This window comes from Ictidomys tridecemlineatus, chromosome 7, assembly GCF_052094955.1.
Source record: "Ictidomys tridecemlineatus isolate mIctTri1 chromosome 7, mIctTri1.hap1, whole genome shotgun sequence".
Lineage (NCBI taxonomy): Eukaryota > Metazoa > Chordata > Mammalia > Rodentia > Sciuridae > Ictidomys > Ictidomys tridecemlineatus.
Genome location: NC_135483.1, coordinates 47,674,349 through 47,693,243, shown reverse-complemented (window position 1 = coordinate 47,693,243; position 18,895 = coordinate 47,674,349). Strand labels below are relative to the sequence as shown.

Here is an 18,895-nt window from a genome sequence, read left to right as displayed (position 1 = left end):
TTTATTTGTGCTTGTCTGAGGGGAGGGCTTGCAAGAGGAAGGGGTGCCACAAATTTATTACCATGCAGCCTAACCCAGACTGTGGGTCAGAGAACCCTTCCCTGTGGAAGAGGCCTTTAACCCTGAAACCTGCAGCATGTGAAGGAGTGAACCAGGCAAAGGGAGAGACAGCAGTGGTCCTGAAGGGAATCATGTGTGAGAACCAGAGTTGGGAAGAGCTTCACACTTTTGAAAACCAGAATGGCCTGTGTGGCCAGAGCTTGGAGAATGAAGGGGAGAGATGTCAGAAGCATAACTGGAGAGGCTGGGAAGGGCCTGAGCTTACTGAGTCCTGGTGAGGATTATGAACTTTATTCTAGGTGCATCAGGACGCCTCTGGATGGCTTTGAATTGGAATGTGATCGTCTTTGCATTTCAGAAATGTCATTTAAAGCGACAGTTGTCTCTTGGGTTGAACAGGAGTGGCTAAAGGAAGCCTGAGGAGGCTTTTGGGAAGTTTCAGGTAACAGATGATGGTGTAGGTGGAGAGCTGCCCAGCTGGAACAGCAACTCTAGTGGGATTTGTTGATTTGATTGGGTTTCTGGGTGAGCAAGAGGAGGAGTCCATGTTTTCCTTTGAGGTAAGAATTTGCTGAGAGAAAGAAGTTTGGGTAAGACCTCAGGTTTGGTGGATGGCAGAAGTAGGCAGTAAACAAGCTAACAAATTTGGAAAAAAAAAAACCCTGATAGGTGGTAAATTCTTTGCCAGTGTTATCAGGTGATCTGGTTGAGTAACTGAAGGGTTAGGAAAGGCCTCTTTGAGGTGACACACGCATTGGGACTGAGTGACAAGAAAATCATGGGAAAATTTGGAGAGAGGAAATGAGAACAGCAGTACAAGGGGTCTAAGGCAGGAACGATGTTGGCATGTTGAAGAAGAGAAAGACACTGGCCTATAGGACTGGAGTTAGATGAAGGTATGGGCTGTGTACCAGAGACACAGGCACAGGCCATGTTCATCTGTTGGTGTTGAGCAGTGTGGCGTTTACCCTTAATGTAGCGGGAAGAAGACAGTGGAAGGTTTTGAGTGGGACAGTGGCATGTTCTGCTATTTATTTATTTATTTCAGTACCATGGAAAGAACCCAGAAGGTTTTTTCACAAGGCTCCACCCCCAACCCTTTTTATTTCTTGAGACAGTCTCTCTAAATTGCCAGGCTGACCTCGAACTTGTGATCCTCCTACCTTAGTCTCCCATGTCGCTGGGATTACAGGTGTGAACACTACACCTAGCTCTGCTTCGTATTTATAATATGTAACTGCCATGTGGAGGAGAGGTTATTGTGGGCAAGTGTTGGAGCATGGAGACAAATTAGAAGATTATGGACATAGTTCAAGTGAGCAGTGATAGTAATTTGGGCTGTGGGGTGGTGGAGATGCAGACAACTGAGAGATCCATGAAATGTGCGGGTGGTAAAGTCAATGGGACTTGCCTAGGAAAAGGAAAGACACAGAGGTGTCTAGAAATATTCTAAGATTTTGACTTGAGTAACCTGGAGGATGGTTGCACCATTCACTGTGAAGGGTGAGTCCACTGGGAGCAGTTTCCATAGAGGAATGACCTTTCAATTTTGCACATGTTAAGTTTCAGGTGCCTGTTAGGTATTCTAGGCTCATGTTCATGTGGTCCGTGGATACAAACCTGGAGTTTGACAAAGAGGTCGGGGCTGGAGATGGTGGCATTTGGGATTTAGATTTAAAAGAATTCCTTTGTGTTCTAGAAATGATTCTAAGGTGTTAATTGTCTTTTTTTTTTCTAGCACTTTTTACTTAATTTCATGACTATCATTAGTTGTCCCTGGGGGTGCACCCTTGAAGGGGATAGTAGGACCCCCACCTCTTTCTCTTTTTTGTTTCCTGGTGATGAGGTGAGCAGTTTTGCTCTGACATGTGCTCCCGCCATGGTGCGCTGCCTCATGCAGACCCAAAAGCAAGGGGCCAACACATTAGGGACTGGAACCTCCAAAACTGTGAGCTAAAATAAACCTTTTCTCATTATCAGTTGATTATCTCAGGTCAGGTAGAAAACTGACTAACAAAATAATATATAATAAGCATAATATATATGTTGTTAAAAGTAAAACTATGATTTCTACGTTCCTGGCAGATTTTTGGAATCATATTTGGCAGGATATTTTACATATCTCTAACAGGCAGTTCTAAAATACTGAAGTTGGATCATATTGTCCTTTAGAAATTATTTTTCAGTGGGGAAGAGTCTTATTCCCATTGTTGCAGTGGCTACCACGCCTTCTTATTATTTAGCTCAAATCACTGCTGCTGTTATTGTTAGTCAGGAATTGTGAGTTTGCTATTTGATTGCTTGAGGGTTCGTTCAAATAAAAATGTTGATACAAGTGATGTCAGTTTCTCTTTGAAGGTATTGCTGCCAGTTAAGCAAGTGTGTGGGTAAGAGGAGGACTTGTTTTATTTATTTTAAAAAATATTTTCTTGCACTAGTTGCCCACCTTTTTACATATAGTTGTTGTTACTTAGTTAGCAGAAGGATGACTATCTACAGGACATAATATATCTCAATCTATACACTCATTTTCTATTCAGATGTAGTTGTGACCCTTGGGTGTCATTTCCTACTAAGTGAGCAGATGTATTGGCATGGAGCCATTTTAAACAACTCCAGCATCCTTATCAGCCCCTCCCGGAGAGTGGAATGTCTTTCTCTCATAATGAGCCACGTGGATCTTGTTTCCTCCTCCAGTTGTTTCAAGTTTCTGTCCTCCCCCAACTTTCTCAGAGAAACTTGGAACATACCACCACAGGCGTCCACCTTTATATTTTCCAAATAGAAATCCCACAATTGTATCTGATCATGTGTGGATGGTGAACTGTTTTATGATTTTATAGCTGACTAGTTATGATAATTCTTATCTAATCCTGCAACCCCTTCATATTACTTGTCTGTAAGATATAGAGGTATAATTGAAGGAAGGGATAAAAATATGCATTGGAACATATTAAGATTTCGACCTAACACCAGCTGAAAGGGTATTTTGGGCATGAAAGCTTGCATAAGCATTTCTTTCCTGATGTGCCAAAGGATTCACCTGGAGTTCTTATCTAGAGGCGGTCCTTCATATCAGGTCCTTGGATAGCAGGGACTGGCCTTCACCATTTATGACTATTGCTAAATCTTTTGGGTGTGTCACATTGCCCTTTGGTTTCTCTCATAGTTTGCCTCTCTCTCAACCAGTACTGATGACTCTTCCAAAATTGGTTTTCTACTTTATTGTTATTCTGGAGTCTCTCCCACTTGCTTGTGTATTTGGGGTAATTCATGGCTTCCTTGGTAGAACATTTAGGTCTCCTTTGGGTTTTGCATAAGTTCACTTCTATGAACTCCTCTTCCTGCTCTTCTTCCCCTTCCTCCCACCACCCAGTAATACCAGCTGCCTTTCATTTTCATCCTCAAACACTGGTTCCTAGACCCAAAGCTACTTTTTCACCATTAAAACTTGCTCTCATCAAAGTATCTGAACATATTTATATAAAGTAATAAATGCATAAAAATAGGAAAGTGAGGGAAGGAATATGTCAATTAGTTTGATTTAGTTATTGCATATTGTATACCTACTTTGAAACATAACATCATTTCCTGTATATATATGTAATTATTATTTGTCCATTAAAAACAATCTAATAATAAAAATGTGTGAATTCTTCTTACAATAGTTTTTCATAAGGACAAAGCTATCAAAAATGTAAAGTTACAGTAATAAAGATCTGACTGGTAATTTTCAAGAGCAACTGCATTGTCCTTGGTAACAGGAATGTCCCTGAAAACCTGCTGTGTAGGAAGTTGACTTCTCCACCCAGCCATCAAGGTCCAGGTTTCCTTGATGGACCCTGTTGTCAGCTGGGATCTGATCTAAGGCAGCTTCATTGCAATCCCATCAGTGGAAGACACAGAGATGCCCCTCAAGTCACTAGGGGCACTGGTTGGAATTTGCTAGAGCTAGAGAGATTGGACAGGATGCTCAGGGCATTGCAAATAGTATCTACACTGTAAACAGCTACTCAGGAGGCTGAGACAGAATGGTCACAAGTTTGGGCAACTTAGTGGGACCCTGTCTCTAAATAAAAAGGGATGGGGATGTAGCTCAGTGGTACAGCACTTGCCTAGTAGGTGTGGGACCCTGGGTTCAATCCCTAGTATTAGAAAACAAAAAGAGTATACTACAAACTAGTTAAATGATCATATCCTTCATTGCTGTCCTTGAGTTTTTGAATAAGTCAAAAGGAGGATTGTGTCCAAGTTTTTTGTGAAATATATATTATATTTATGAGTGTACAGCACCAAAACTCGTGTATCAATGTTTATTTGCATTTACATTTTTCAGGATGTTTAAAAAAAACATTTGACCTGTGTTGTGTCTCCCTCTTTCAGCTCCATGTTGTCCACTGGAATTCAGACAAATACCCCAGCTTTGTTGAGGCAGCTCATGAGCCAGATGGACTAGCTGTCCTGGGAGTATTTTTACAGGTGAGAATCCACTGATTTCATTTTAAAAAAGAAGCTATGTTGGATAAAGAGCTTCAGTCATGGAGTGTACATTCAGCTGTTTTTTTTCACAGCAGACCTGTTCTAGTTCTAGTATTTTCCTTTGGAAGTGAATGCTAAGAAATTAAATATTCACGTAGGGGCATCGTCTTGTGATTCTTCTGATTGTCCATTTATAATTTTCATGTGAGTAGCAACAGCAGTATTAAGAAGAAGAAGAATAGCAGCAGAAATAACAACTGAGACCCTTCAAAGAAGATTTTTATTCTAGGATCTTCCTGATTCCTGATTTCAGTATTTAGAGATATAGGACAGAAAAAAGTTCAAGCCCGTGATTTTTGAAGCACTTTTTTTTTTTGACACAGTGACATGTTGTCTTAAACCAACTGAACAACTTTTAAAGATGTTTGGTTGTATTTCCCTTTGTCTAACCTTTCCATAGGGACAGGTGATCACTGTTATCCTCAAACTTGGGGTGGCGTGGGCCCCTCAACTCCACTGCTACCCCTGTCTTGTAGATTGAGCGGTTTTGCCACATTCTCTGAGTGATGTTGTAACTCATGAAACTGGGATTGGGGGCTGGGCATGAGGCAGAGGTGGGAAGTGCCACGGATAGTGGTAGGTTTTTATTTTTGGCCACCAAGAATGAGTAGTGGCAACAGGATCCAGGTGGGGAAAAGAATGCAATTTAATCCTGAAGGGTTTAAAACCTTTGGGTAGAGTCAGAACACCCATAAAAATGAAAATATTTGTATTTATGTATTTATGATGCCTTTGCTTCTGAGGACCTCAAGTCATTTTTAGGACCTTGATTTGGGACCTCAAGTCATTTTTAGGCTAGATGTGAGAGATGTTTTTTGTCTAATACAAAAGTATACCATAATCAGTTTGGATTGAAGGTATACAAAAGTATACCATAGTCAGTTTGGATTGAAGGTCTGAATATCACATTTGGGTTATTAGTGCAGGTGTTTTAAGAGTTTCCTAAGCACGGTTTCTCTTAAGTTAATCTATGTGGCAAACATTCATTAGGGGAAGGGGAGGTGGTAAGAGGAGTGTTGCTACCAGTTTTGAAACCAAAGTGAAAAGTTCAGTATAGGAACCCTGTAATACAATATTATCATTCAGATTCTTCTGGCATGATAAGGCTATCAGAAGAGAACTTTTATTCTAGAACAATCACTGTATCTTCTGTGCTGGTGTAGATTTTCAGAAATTAATTTAAAAACAGTTGATTGAAATGGAAAGATCAGACTTTATTTGCTACTGTAACCATTTCTCTTAAAATTCGTATTTTTAGATTGGTGAACACAATTCCCAACTGCAAAAGATTACTGACATTTTGGATTCCATTAAAGAAAAGGTGAAATGAATTACTCGGTAGTTATGATTGATGTCTTTCTCCTTCTGTCTTTATTTCTCTTATCTTTCTTCAAAGACTTAAACCTTGGACAGAGTATATGCTGCCTGTTTTGAAGCAAGTTTGCAACATTCTTGACTAAGCAACCAGAAGTAACTTAGTATCACTTATCTTTTGAAAATAACCAAGGGTCTTACATTATCTAAGATAATCACTAATAAATCATACAAAGTTACTTTCTGGTATTATAGTTTAACAAAATACATCTTGATTTGTGAAATATTATAAAGACCACTTATATAAAAATAAATCTTGTGCTTCTGAAATAAATCTATATGATGTGTTATTTAAGATGAAGCAGTTTTTTTTAAGATACTAAAGATAGATTCTGAATAACTCCATAGTATTTCATTGGATATGTGCATGTGTGTGCGTGCGTGTGTGTAAAGCTCTTCCACAGTAATTTGTGGGAATTCTCTGTTTGTCCAGGGCAAACAAATTCGATTCACAAATTTTGACCCATTATCTCTGCTTCCACCCTCCTGGGACTACTGGACATACCCTGGTTCTCTGACTGTTCCACCTCTTCTTGAGAGTGTCACATGGATTGTTTTAAAACAACCCATAAATATCAGCTCTCAACAGGTATGTAGCTTCTTTCATGTTGATTCACTCAGGAAATTGACCTGCTGTATCTGAGTTTAAAAATCCTGTTCATCATTTCTGCCACATCATTAAGCTTGTGTTTTCTCTTCATTAATTAGATGGGTGGTTGAACTAGATGAGATTTGTGTTCTTTTCCCTTTTTTGTGGGGGTAAGTGGGGTGCATTTACTGGGGATTGAACTCAGGGCATTTGACTACTGAGCCACATCTTCAGGCCTATTCTGTATTTTATTTAGAGACAGGATTTCGCTGAGTTACTTAGTGCCTTGCTTTTGCTGAGGCTGGCTTTGAACTCGAGATCCTCCTGCCTCAGCCTCCTGAGCAGCTGGGATTACAGGTGTGTACCAAAGTGCCCAGCTTGTCACCCTTTCTTATTTGATCTTCAATGATTTGATGATCTCTTTCCAATCTCTTAAAAATGTAAGGCACATAAAGAAGCCCATTGTTTCAAATGCTAGCTTTTCTTTTGTTTGCTTTGAGACATGAACAGACTGGGATACAAACAGGAAAATCAGGAGAGAGGCCATATAGAAGGCGACATTCTCATTTCTGATCTCAGTCCTTCCACTGCTTTTTCCACAGATTTCAGAGTAAACACTGAGAAGTGGCATCATATGCTTAGAAATGTGTGCCTGCTAAGTTTAAGAAGTGGTCTTATGGTACACTTGAGAATTCAAGAGGGACAGCTATAGCTCATACTACTTATGGTGCTTACCCAGCAAGTGTGAGTCTTTGGGTTCAATCCTTAGAACTAGGAAAAAAAAAAAAAAAGAAAGAAAAGTTGGTTTTGATTTTTGTTAACAAAACTTTTGTAGGGCTGCCTGAGGGGCTTCTAAGCATTTGCTAAGAAACTGTGGGTTGGCCACCTATGGCCTTCCTGTGAAGACATTTACTCATTTTTCTTTAATTAATTAGTTATTTGCAATGCTGGGGATCAAACCCAGGACCTTGGGCATGCTAGGTAAGTACTTGACTGCTGAGTTATGGCTCCATCCCTTCATCTTTCTGCTTACTGGCACCCACATAAGGCCAAGCATTCTTCCAGACTCTGGATGTCATTAGTGCCCAGAAACCACTTAAACTTTAACAGTTGACTGACGTATATTCTGGGATGTGGTCTCTTTAGTGGGTTTTTAGTTTTGTTGTCTTTTTTTGAATTAGGTTCTACAGTATCTTAGTAGGAACATAATTTATTTTATTTTTGCAGCTAATTAAATACTTCTTCCTGTTCCCAATTGCTCTCCTACCTAGCTGTTTATTCCCACAGCCACCCCCATCAGACTAGGACTGGTTCACCTTCACCAAGTTCTTTTTAAGCAGCATTTCCTCTTGGGAACACATCTAACTTCCTGTTGGGTATTCTTCCTCATTGACCTCTTCTTTAGGATTACAGACAAATAGTACCTTGGTGTATACATGTTAAAATATTTTATTGCAGTCTGGATAGAATCCAGACCTTGACTGATATGAAAATTCCTGTGAAATTTTTTCATCATTGTATCATGAGAAAAGTGACCTGCTGCTGATTTAGGGCCTCATTAAAGGGGTTTGTTTCTCTCCTTGACATGCTAAACTGCTTACTTTCACATTCCTTTATTAAATTTAAACAATTTAAGAATAAGAGTTAATTATAACATCAAGTTATCGAAAACAAAGAGGCTCATATTTTCCTTTATATTTCAAGGCTGTCTCTATTTCTTAAAAACACTTGGAAAATACTTATTTTGTTGTTGTTTCTTGCTTTTATTTTTTCAACACACTAGTGATTTCTAAGAGAATATATCATAATATATAATTCCTTAGAAAGAATAAACTTAAACTTAGTAAAAACAACTCCCTGCAAGTTTAAAAATTATAACCACATGGCTATGGATTCATGACTGTCTCATTTGAGGCTTATTGAATTAATATTATTGATGTGGTTTTTATGCAAGAGAGTATAATAAAAATAGCTTCATTTTAGAGCTCTAGTGTAATGGGTAGTACACTTTGAAAAATTAACTTACATTGATTATAGCAGGAGCACTTTCATGAGTTTTGATTTTTAACCAGAATGCAAAATTGTTTGGCTATAATTCCAGTTATTATATTGATAATATTATGATGGTTTTAAGAGCTAAAGAATGAAGCTAAAGATATTTAAAACATCCAATCCAGTTCTAAATATGAGAAAAAAAGCATTAAACAAAGCTCAACCGAGGAAAATTCTATAAATATTTAATTAGGACTCTTCAAGGTCATCAAAAGCAAGATAAGTCTCAGCAACTCACAATCAAGGGATGCCTTCAGAGAGGGGGTGACTGAATATAATGTTTCCTACATAGGATTCTGAAACAGAAAGGCATTAGATCAAAACAAAGAACACCTGAGTAAGGGAAGGCCATTAGATAACATATATTTAATATTGCTCATTAATTATGGAGAAAGTACCACACTATTAGTGTGGTACTAATATAAAATGTGAATAATAGGGGAAATTCAGTGTGAGGTACGTCAGAAATATTAGTAATAGCTTGCAGTAATTTTTATAAATGTAAGATTGTCCTGAAACAATTTATTTTAAAAATGGAAAACATGCAGTTTGGTAAAATTATTTAGTTTTTTCTTTTTAGCTCTTTTATATAAATTAAGTTGAAAAATCTTATATCACTGAGTTATCAATTTCCAAAAGATAATTTTTAATCTCAATTTTGGCAGCTTTTTCTTTTTAAAGTCACTGGGAAATATTGCCTTTATTCATTTTCCAATTCTGTCATGCAATGTCACTAGCTGTGAAGAATAAATCCTCTTAAGTTGATACCAAATTTTTTTTTCCCTAGGATTTTCTAATGCTATTTCTTAGCAAGTCACTGTTTGACCTAAAGGGAAAATAAGATATTTTTTATTTTCTTTTTCTTGATTCCAATCAATTTTTCTTCCTCAGAGTCACCCAGTGAGCACTAAACTCTTGATTTAACTGCCATGCCAGTGAGCAGATATACCGTTTTCTAATACTTTTAATAACAGATCTGTCATTTTCTTTGGAAGGCTGACTTTTATTGCCAAATCTCTTTGAGTTCACCTAAATCATCTGAATTGATATACTCAGCTGCTCAAATTCAGTGTGCAGAATACTCCTTTAAAAAATCATTTTTTAAATTATGACATTATCTGTACATTAAGGAACTCACAAATTTTTTAAGTGTATGGTTGCTGATTTTGGTGATTGCATGCAACCATGCAACAACTACCACGATCAAGAGAGAATAGCTGTCTTGCTTTCATAGCCCCAAGCAACCACTGGCATGTTATCACTAGAATTTTTGCATTTTCTAGAATTTTGTTTAAATGAATCATATAGCAAATAGATTTTTGTGTTTGATTTCTTTTACTTAGCATAATATTTAAGTTTCACCCATTTCTTTTATTTATTTATTTATTTGGTACTAGGGATCAAACTCAGGGGCACTTGACAACTGAGATACATCCCCAGCCCTATTTTGTATATTTAGAGACAGAATCTAAGAAACAATGAGTTGCTTAGCACCTTGATTTTTGCTGAGGCTGGCTTTGAACTTATGATCCTCCTGTCTCAGCCTCCTAAGCAGCTGGGATTATAGGCATGCACCACTGTGTCCAGCCATTTCTTTTATTTTTATTCCGTGGTATGGTTATACCACATTAAAAAATCTATTCAGTAATTGAGATGTTTAAGTTGTTTCTAGTTTATGGCTATTATGTGAGTAATATTTTGATATTAAGAGCAATTCACATACACACTTGTGTGGACACTTTTTCTATGGCTTGGGTCAGTACCTAGGACTAGAGTCGTTAGGTCATGCATGTTTGATTGTACTGTCATCTTGCTTCCTAAGTGGTGTGCCACCTTGCATTCCCATCAGCAATTTACAAGATTTCTAGTTGCTCCATATCTCTGTTAGCTTTTGGTATTGTCAGTTTTTCTAAATGACCTATTCTAGTGGGTATATGTGACCATAAATGTCTAGTGATTTTTTCATGACCATGCATGTGTTTTCTTTTGTGAAATATTAGTTCAGATTCTTTGCATATTTTTAAATTGGGTTGTTCATCTTCTCACTATAGAGTTGTGAAAGTTTTTTAAAATATAGTTTAGATAAAAATTCTTTCTCAAATGCATGTTTTTAAATTGGTGCATTATAATGATACATAATAGTGGGATTCATTATGCTGTGTTTATACACACACATAGCATAATGTGATCAATTTTATTCCCTAGAACCTTCCTTTTCTTCCCCTCTTCTCTGTACCTGATCTACTTGCTCTACTCCACTGATATCTCTTGTATTATTATTATTTCATTTAGTTCATTATAATTATATATATGCAGGATTCTCTGTGGTATATTCTTACTTAAATGCATGTTTTGCTTAACTTTTCTCCCAGTGTGTGGCTGCCTGCCTTTTGTTTCTGTTAATAATGTCTTTTGAAGAGCAAAAGTTCTTAATCTTGATTATGTATATTTTATCAATCTATCTTTTGAAATTTGCACTTTTTTTTTTTTTTTTACTATTTAAGAATCTTTATTTAACAATAAGCTACAGTTTTTTTTTCTACTGGTTTAAGTAGTAGTTTTAGCTCTTACATTTTCCTTTGATTCCCCCCGCCCTTTTTGGTTGTTTTTGAGTTTGTTTTTGTGTATGATATCCCCATTTGTTCTTTCTTTCTGATACTCTAATTACACAAATATTAGACCTTTTAATATCATCTAGCAGGTTCCTGAGACATTGTTTTTCAAAAAAAATTCTAAAAATCTCTGCTTTTCATCATAGATATTTTCTATTGATGTATATTCAAGTTCATTTGCTTTTTATTTCTCTGTCATGTCAATTTGGCTGTTAAGTCCCTCCAGCTGTTATCTTTTAGTTCTAAAAGTTCTATTTGGTCAGGCATGACGGCATGTGCCTATAGTCTTAGCACCTGGGAGACTCAGTGGGAGGATCAGTGGAGCCCACGAGCTTGATGCTAGGCAACATAGTGAGACTATCTTAAAAATAAAATAAATTTCTACTTGGTTCTCTTTGATTGTTTTTATTTCTTTACTAAGACTTCTTATTACCCTGCTGAGATTTCTCATGAATTAAAAAGATGCTTTAACTTGATCTAACCCTCAGGTAGTTATAATAGCCACTTTAAAGTCCTTCAGTTCCAACATTGGGTTAATCTTGAGTTGGATTTTGTTGATTTTTATTTCATTGAGTTTTTTTTTCCATTTTCTTAATTCTTTATATGCTGAGTAATTTTTTATGGATTCTAGATGATATGAACATTAAATTGTAAAGGTTCTGGATTTGGTTATTTTTCTCTGATAAGTGTTGCTTCTGTTGTTTCAGCAGACAGTTTTGTTGGCTGAACTAGAAGTACAAATCTTTTTCTTGCATTGTAGCTCTGGTCTCAGTTCAGCTGGTCTGCTTAGAATCTGTTCAGTGTATACATGTATCCTGGATCAGTCAGATATGTGGTTAGAGAGTTCAAGGATCCTCTCTCTGGATCTCTCCTTGCAAGAGAGGTGTTCCCCACTGTGGCTGTGTGTACTTGGCAGACTGAACTCAGCTCCAGGCTAAAAGCTGGAGAGACCAGAATTTACCTGCAGAGCTCTCCTCTTCCACCTTTAAGCCATTCAAATCCCTGTTCACTGTGCAGTACCTGCAGTTAATGCTTTTTGCATTATGTCTTAGTTTATAGTTGTTTTCTATTAAGGATACTGTGTGCAAGATCTCAGTCTGAATAGCTAGAAGCAAAACCCAAATGTGCTTTTTAAATAGTAAAATTTGTGTTTTACAACTAATGATAATCAATGATTTAGGAATATTTTCCTTTACTTCTGCATTGCTATACTACATGGAAGATGAGAAAATAATTCAGTCACTTTGACATTAATTTTGAGCTCATGTATAAAACAGTATAACATCAGCTTGAAATTAAAGTTCAAAATTGTGGAGGACCGTACAAGTGAATGGTAAAATTGTTCACTAGTTGCCAGATCTTTGCAAGGAATGATACAAGAGATAAAAAGATGTATAAAAAGTGGCCTTTGCCCTAGGGAATTTGAAATTCAATAGAGAGCATAATATAGATACACAAAAACCATAACACAGTGGGCTATGCTTGGTGCCATAAGACCAACACAAAAAATAATGGAAGTTTAGAAGATTAGAGACTATTTTCCAGTGGAAAAATCAGGAAAAATTTCATGGCAAAGTGATATTGAGATGGTTAAAAGATTAAAAGATGAGAACTGGTTGCAGGTAATCAAGGAAAGGAGGGAATTTCAAGAAGGAAATAAAAAAATAAGGTCAAGAAGGGGAAGAGCAGAAAATATGTTGGCAGTTTTGTACCTGTGATGCTCAAAGTTTAGTGTATCCAAGATCCACTTAGGGCAGCTGAGCAAAATGTGGAACTTGGGCCTTATTAGAAATTCTAATTTGGAGGTCGGGAGTAAGAAACAGGAATCTGAATTCTTAGTAATCATCCCCAAGTCTGTTCATTTAGATGTCTGGGATCATCCTTCACAAACTGGCTTAGAGCGATATCTGCATGTGAAAGTGCCAGGTAGATCTAGAAAAATTGATTGAAAGTGGGTGGTCCAGGGCTGGGAATGTGGCTCAAGCGGTAGTACGCTCACCTGGCATGCCTGCAGCCCGGGTTCGATCCTCAGCACCACGTAAAAACAAAGATGTTGTGCCCGCCGAAAACTAAAAAAAAATAAATATTAAAAAAATTCTCTCTCTCTCACTCTCTCTATCACACTCTCTATTAAAAAAAAAAAAAGAAAGTGGGTGGTCCAAGGCTCAGAAACCATGCTGATAGCACCTATTAAAATGCTAGAAATGTCACATACTTGAGGGGTGTATTTTGATATGTTTATACTGAAATGATGTGATGTTTGGAGTTTACTTCAAAGGAGTCCAGTTTGGGCAGAGTAGGGCATGGAGAGAGAATGGGTGGGAACATGGATAGAAAAATTGGGTGTGTGTTGATAGTTGAAGCTGGGTGATAGATTTTTGGCAGTTTATTTGCTATTTTTTTCTGCCTTTGTATATGCTTGTTTCCACAATACAGAGTAAATAAGAAGATATTAGGGGGAAATGGGAAAAATAGTTAAAAATGAAATCTACTTCTATGGTCATTTCATGGTTTATTTGCCAGATGATTTATTGTAATGCTCTCAAGCTCCTTGTCTATAAAACAGGATAATAGTAGATTATTGATAGGGTTGTTTTGGAGATTTAATGAGTTTAATGTAATGCAAAGCTGTGCCCAGATCACCATGTTCCATAGGAGAGCTTATTTTCATTGTTACTCCACTTTGGCAGGCAACGGGTGTTCTGTTACGCGTGGCTGAGCATGCATATGAAATAGAATTATTTACAGAACCTTTGAAAAAGAGTATTTCATCTTACTGGGATTGCTACATAAGAAAACTGGAATTTTAGTTTTAGAGCCAAGTAAACCAACAAAACAGGTCACACCTACCTCAGCCTCAAGGAGGAATTAGTGACACTCCTTGCCAGGAACGTGTAGATGCTGAGTCAGCCTTAGTGACAGCAGAGCAGGTTTTCTGCCTGAATGAGCCTGTGGCTACATAAGAGGATGAGACTGGTAAAGGCCAACCAGGGGAGGACACAGGACCCAAAAGAAGCAAATGTGAGCAGGGGTTGGCAGGTACAGGTCCTATCCTGCTGATCAAGAGATTGGGAGAGTCCAACAAGGAAGAGATTTTATAAGACATCAGGACAGGTTCGGGGACTTCTGCCAAAGTGAGCAGGTTGGTCAGAGAAAGATCTAGAGTAAGAGTCAGTTCTGAACTAATGAGGCTGAAGTGGTGCAGAGGTAGGGAGCCAGAGGAGTTGAATGGCCTGTGTGTTTAAATAGAGCCAAGGTATTCAGAGGAATCAGTAATATCACCTGGGAGGCAGGTTGTGCTATGTGAGGCTCCTGCACCAGCACCCTGAGGTGGGACTCTGCATGTTTCCACAGCCACTTGGAATGGCCCCTCCACATGGACCTGATTCTCATGATCTGCAGAAGGCTGGGTGTCTTCCCAGGAATGAGATCCTCATTGGTCTCTGCTACTTGACCTCGCCAGACATTCTCTTAAGTTCCATCTAGTTTTAGCTGTAATGACCTGGTCTAATGAAATTATGAGTAATAGTAAGCTGTAGCTATGCGTTTCATCCTTCCCATCTCTGGGCTTTTTGAGACTCAGGATATCACTTGTGAAAATCCAGAGTTGTTTGCATACGATGGATGATCCTGTGCTCCATAGAGAGTGGTTATAAACTATTATTGTTTATTACGAATGGCCCTTTCCTTCTGCCTCCCATCAGGTTAATACTATATGTGAAATATTTTAGGCCTCAGGTGAATGAAGATGATGGAAACCCAGTTGATGTGTCTTCGTCCAAATTTTCTTGATTCTGAGAGTAGATAACTAAAGAAGTTTAGAGAATGGAGGCTCTCATTCCTAATAGTTTACTAAGTCGTCCTCATCAAAACTGTTTTAGTCAGCTTTTTTGCTCTTGTGACCAAAAGACCTGACAGGAACAATTTTAGAGGAGAAAAAGTTTATTTTGGGGCTCACGGTTTCAGAGGTCTCAGTCCATAGATAGCAGGCCCCATTCCTTGAGGTTTACGGTGAGGCAGAACATCATGGTGGAGGAGTGTGGTGGAGGAAAGCAACTCAAGACATGATGATCAGGAAACAGAGAGAGAAAACTCTCCTCACCACGACAAAATATATACCCCAAAGGCACACTCCCAATGACCCACTCCTCCAGCCACACCCTACTTGCCTACAGTTACCACTCAGTTAACCACTCAGTTAATCCTGATCAGGGGATTAATTTACTGATTAGGTTAAGGTGCTCTGACCCAATTAGTTCCCCTCTAAACCTTCTTACATTGTCTCAGTCATGAGTTTTGAAGGACACCTCAAATCTAAGCCATAACAAAAACATAGCAACAACAACAACAATAATAGAACAAATACCAAAAACTTGTGTTTGGCAGTATAATTTTGATGAACATTTTTTGAGAAGCTAGAATTATTCAAGTATTTTATCCAATCCTTATTTTACTACTGTAGGCTTGTGTTAAATTAAAAAAAAAAAAGACTTTTTTTTTTAGTTGTAAATAGAGACAACACCTTTATTTTATTTATTTATTTTTATGGGGTGCTGACACTCAAATCCAGTGCCTCACATGTGCTAGGCAAGTGCTCCACCACTGAGCTACAGCCCCAGCCCCAAATTTGAATAAATAATATTAAGCCACCAAAAAATTGTTAGAATTCTACAAAACATACTTACTACAGAGCAACAAATTTATAATAGAACTTTACAGTGGTTACAAATAGTCATATAAGTTTATTGATTTGCAAAAATGCCTAGGGTATATATTAAATGGAAAAATAAGGTTTCAAAATGACATTATAATTGAGCTTATTTTGTAATAAAACAAAGTGTGTGTGTGTGAGTGTGTGTAGGAAGGAAAAATACTCATTTCTAGATGCATATTCTTTAAACCACGTTTTAAATGTCACTTCCTCTTATTACTTTGATCTTTCTTTTAAAAAATATTTTTTAATTGAGATAGACACAATGCCTTTATTTATCTTTATGTGGTGCTGAGGATTGAACCCAGTGCCTCACACATGCTAGGCAAGTGTTCTACCACTGAGCCACAACCCCAGCCCTATTACTTTTATCTTGAAATAAAGAATTCATGTGTACTTAATTTCAGAACACAGGTTTTTGCAGTGAAGAGAATCTGATGGAAACATTCTTTATAACATTTATGTCACAACTTGGCAAATTTTCATTGTAATATTTTTGGTTCCTGGTAAAGGAAAAGTTATGGTTCTTGAGTTGGCTATACATTTTGTTGGCATTGGTGTGACTTTCCATGCTGAAATTAATGCTTATCTTTTCTTCAACAGTTGGCTAAATTCCGCAGCCTCCTGTGTACAGCAGAGGGTGAAGCCGCGGCATTTTTGTTGAGTAATCACCGTCCACCCCAGCCGCTGAAGGGCCGCAAAGTGAGAGCCTCTTTCTATTAGCAGTGGTCTCCAGTGGACATCCCTAAACGTGACTGCAGAGAGACAGCAAACAAAACAAAACACAAAAATCCCCACTAACACTTGAAAGAAGTTAGAATTTTAATCTGCGAGTACCATTTTATGATCAGTGTTAACACCATGAGGAAAGCCAGATCTCTTTAGTTAAACCGACTTAGCTCATCTGCTCCGGATTTGCATGCAGGGATCAAGCAGTAAACTTGGTCTGATGTTGTTAAAACCCCTGAAGTACAAAACAAAAACACGGCTGGCCTCACAAACGTCAGAATGTACTGAAGATCCTACCTTGCCGGAGACTGACTCATTTCAGCATGTCTCTCTGTGAAGTTTAATGACAAACTTCTATCACTTCCAGAATGATAGGATTGTGATGTCTTTTTCTAAACAAGTAATTCTTAATGTTTTGATAGTGTGTTTATCAAAAGTCGGTATTTCCTTTTAAAGTGAATATTTGCTATGGTTGTGTTGCTGAATCGAGTCTGATACTTTTAAGATATGAGGGTTCTGGGGGTGAGATATAGCTACTCAATTTGTCTACTTTTGTACTCAATGTGTTTACTTCTCAGAGCAAAAAATAACTTGGTAAGGGATTCCCTAGGATATAAAATAGCTATTTACACTTTAATCAATTATGCATATATCATCATTTGGTAATGTTAATAATGAGTCAGCTAAAATTGAGAAGATGAAGTGTCTGCCAGTTTCTGGCCTTACTGTGGTTTGAAATGAACAGATTACACAATAGCAGTACAGGCAGAGCTGCTCACGAGCATGATAAACAGGTTACCTGCTTTGCCCTGTTTTGATGATAGAGCAATCCTTTATGGGTCATTTTTAGTGTCAATTAGTGAAAAAATTACTTGCATCTCATATAAATACCCCATTGGTCCATAAAACCTTCAGCCCATTTCCATGGCAAAACCCATTTCCTCGTTTATACACACCCCTTAGCCTATTAAGTAATTTTGTAAGATGGCACTTGATGTTAATTTTTACCTCCTATTTCTTGTTTATTTTGGTTGCTTTTGTTGGGGAGAATGAGAGAAGAGTTCCTTTTGCCCTTTCTGTTATGGAGTGACACCAAGCATTAACTTAATAGCCACATTTAAGACTTGAACAGTAGTAGTTCAAGTAGTTATCTTCTGAGAGAAGTTTACCTGGATGTCTTTGACTTGGTGATTTGTTTTTGGACTCTCTCTTTCTGTGAATGTGGATTTTATTAATTCAAATTATTGTTATATTCTCCTTAATAGAACAAATGGGTATCAGTAAATTGTGTTCCAGTGATATCTCCTGGTGCACAAGATGAGCTCCTGAAGATTAAGGCTGACTGTCTCTAGCTTGAGGCTTTGTGAATTAATATGCAGTAAATATTTAATGAATGAATGTTTAAAATTTTTTTACTATCTTCATGATTATCTCTCTGCTTGAGATCAAATGCACTATAAATTAATCTAACAAGTAAAATATGTTTAATATCTTTAAAATGGTTTCTGAAAGGAATAACTTATTAAACCTGATTTGTATAACCAGAAGTTCTAATGGTTTTAAAAGTACCAGTGTTGGATGGGAAGGCGTTTCTTTAGTTTGGAGACATGTTGTGAAGCATCCTAGTGAGGGAAAGAAGCTTGTTTTCTTAGAGAATGTAAGTTGCTGTATCTAGATGGTGTTTAGGATGGGGATTGTGATTACTGTGTGCGAGAGTTACCACTTTGTAATTTACCACTTTGTAATTTTCTGCTGCAGTATTACATCAGTTCTATGCCACAGGTTGCCCCTTAGTAGGCTAAAAAATTCCGTACTGTACTGATCTCCTTGAAGATTTTCTGCTTATTTATGTATCTCTTAGGGACAAAAGGCTTAAGTGTGTTTTAAAATTATTATTTTATTTCCTTTACAAAAGTTAGAATTTTAAATGTTAGTATAGATATCTGATGTTTGTTAAGCATTTTGTGTTATAATTTAAATTGGATTTAACCGCAATAAAGAAAATGAAAAAACTTTCAACTGTATGAGAGCTATATATATGCAATACATAGAATCAAATTATAGTTTTGCCTAGGAACATTGCAAACACAGTGCCAAAAACACATTTCCTCCCTCAAATGTTTAAATGTAAGTTGTGTCCTGATTTCTCACTATCTTGTGTGCTGTAGTGTGTATTCATTTCCTTTGAGCTGGAACAAAGACACGGTCCTGGTCCTACATATCTACAAT

General features: G+C 37.4%; 1 protein-coding gene across 2 annotated transcripts in view; it reads left to right on the top strand.

Moving 5' to 3' along the window:
* Ca13 (carbonic anhydrase 13) overlaps window positions 1-18,685 on the top strand; it is a 29,343-nt gene extending 10,658 nt beyond the window's left edge. Inside the window, exons 4-8 of one of the 2 annotated variants that reach the window (XM_078016956.1) lie at window positions 4,444-4,539; window positions 5,858-5,920; window positions 6,407-6,562; window positions 6,819-6,919; window positions 16,541-18,685. In XM_078016956.1, coding sequence (XP_077873082.1) covers window positions 4,444-4,539; window positions 5,858-5,920; window positions 6,407-6,562; window positions 6,819-6,919; window positions 16,541-16,601 — 477 coding nt within the window. In that variant the 3' untranslated portion in view covers window positions 16,602-18,685. The remainder of the gene's footprint in view (window positions 1-4,443; window positions 4,540-5,857; window positions 5,921-6,406; window positions 6,563-6,818; window positions 6,920-16,540) is intronic. The other variant, XM_005328625.5, reaches the window with a different exon arrangement.
* Window positions 18,686-18,895: the final 210 nt, after the last annotated feature.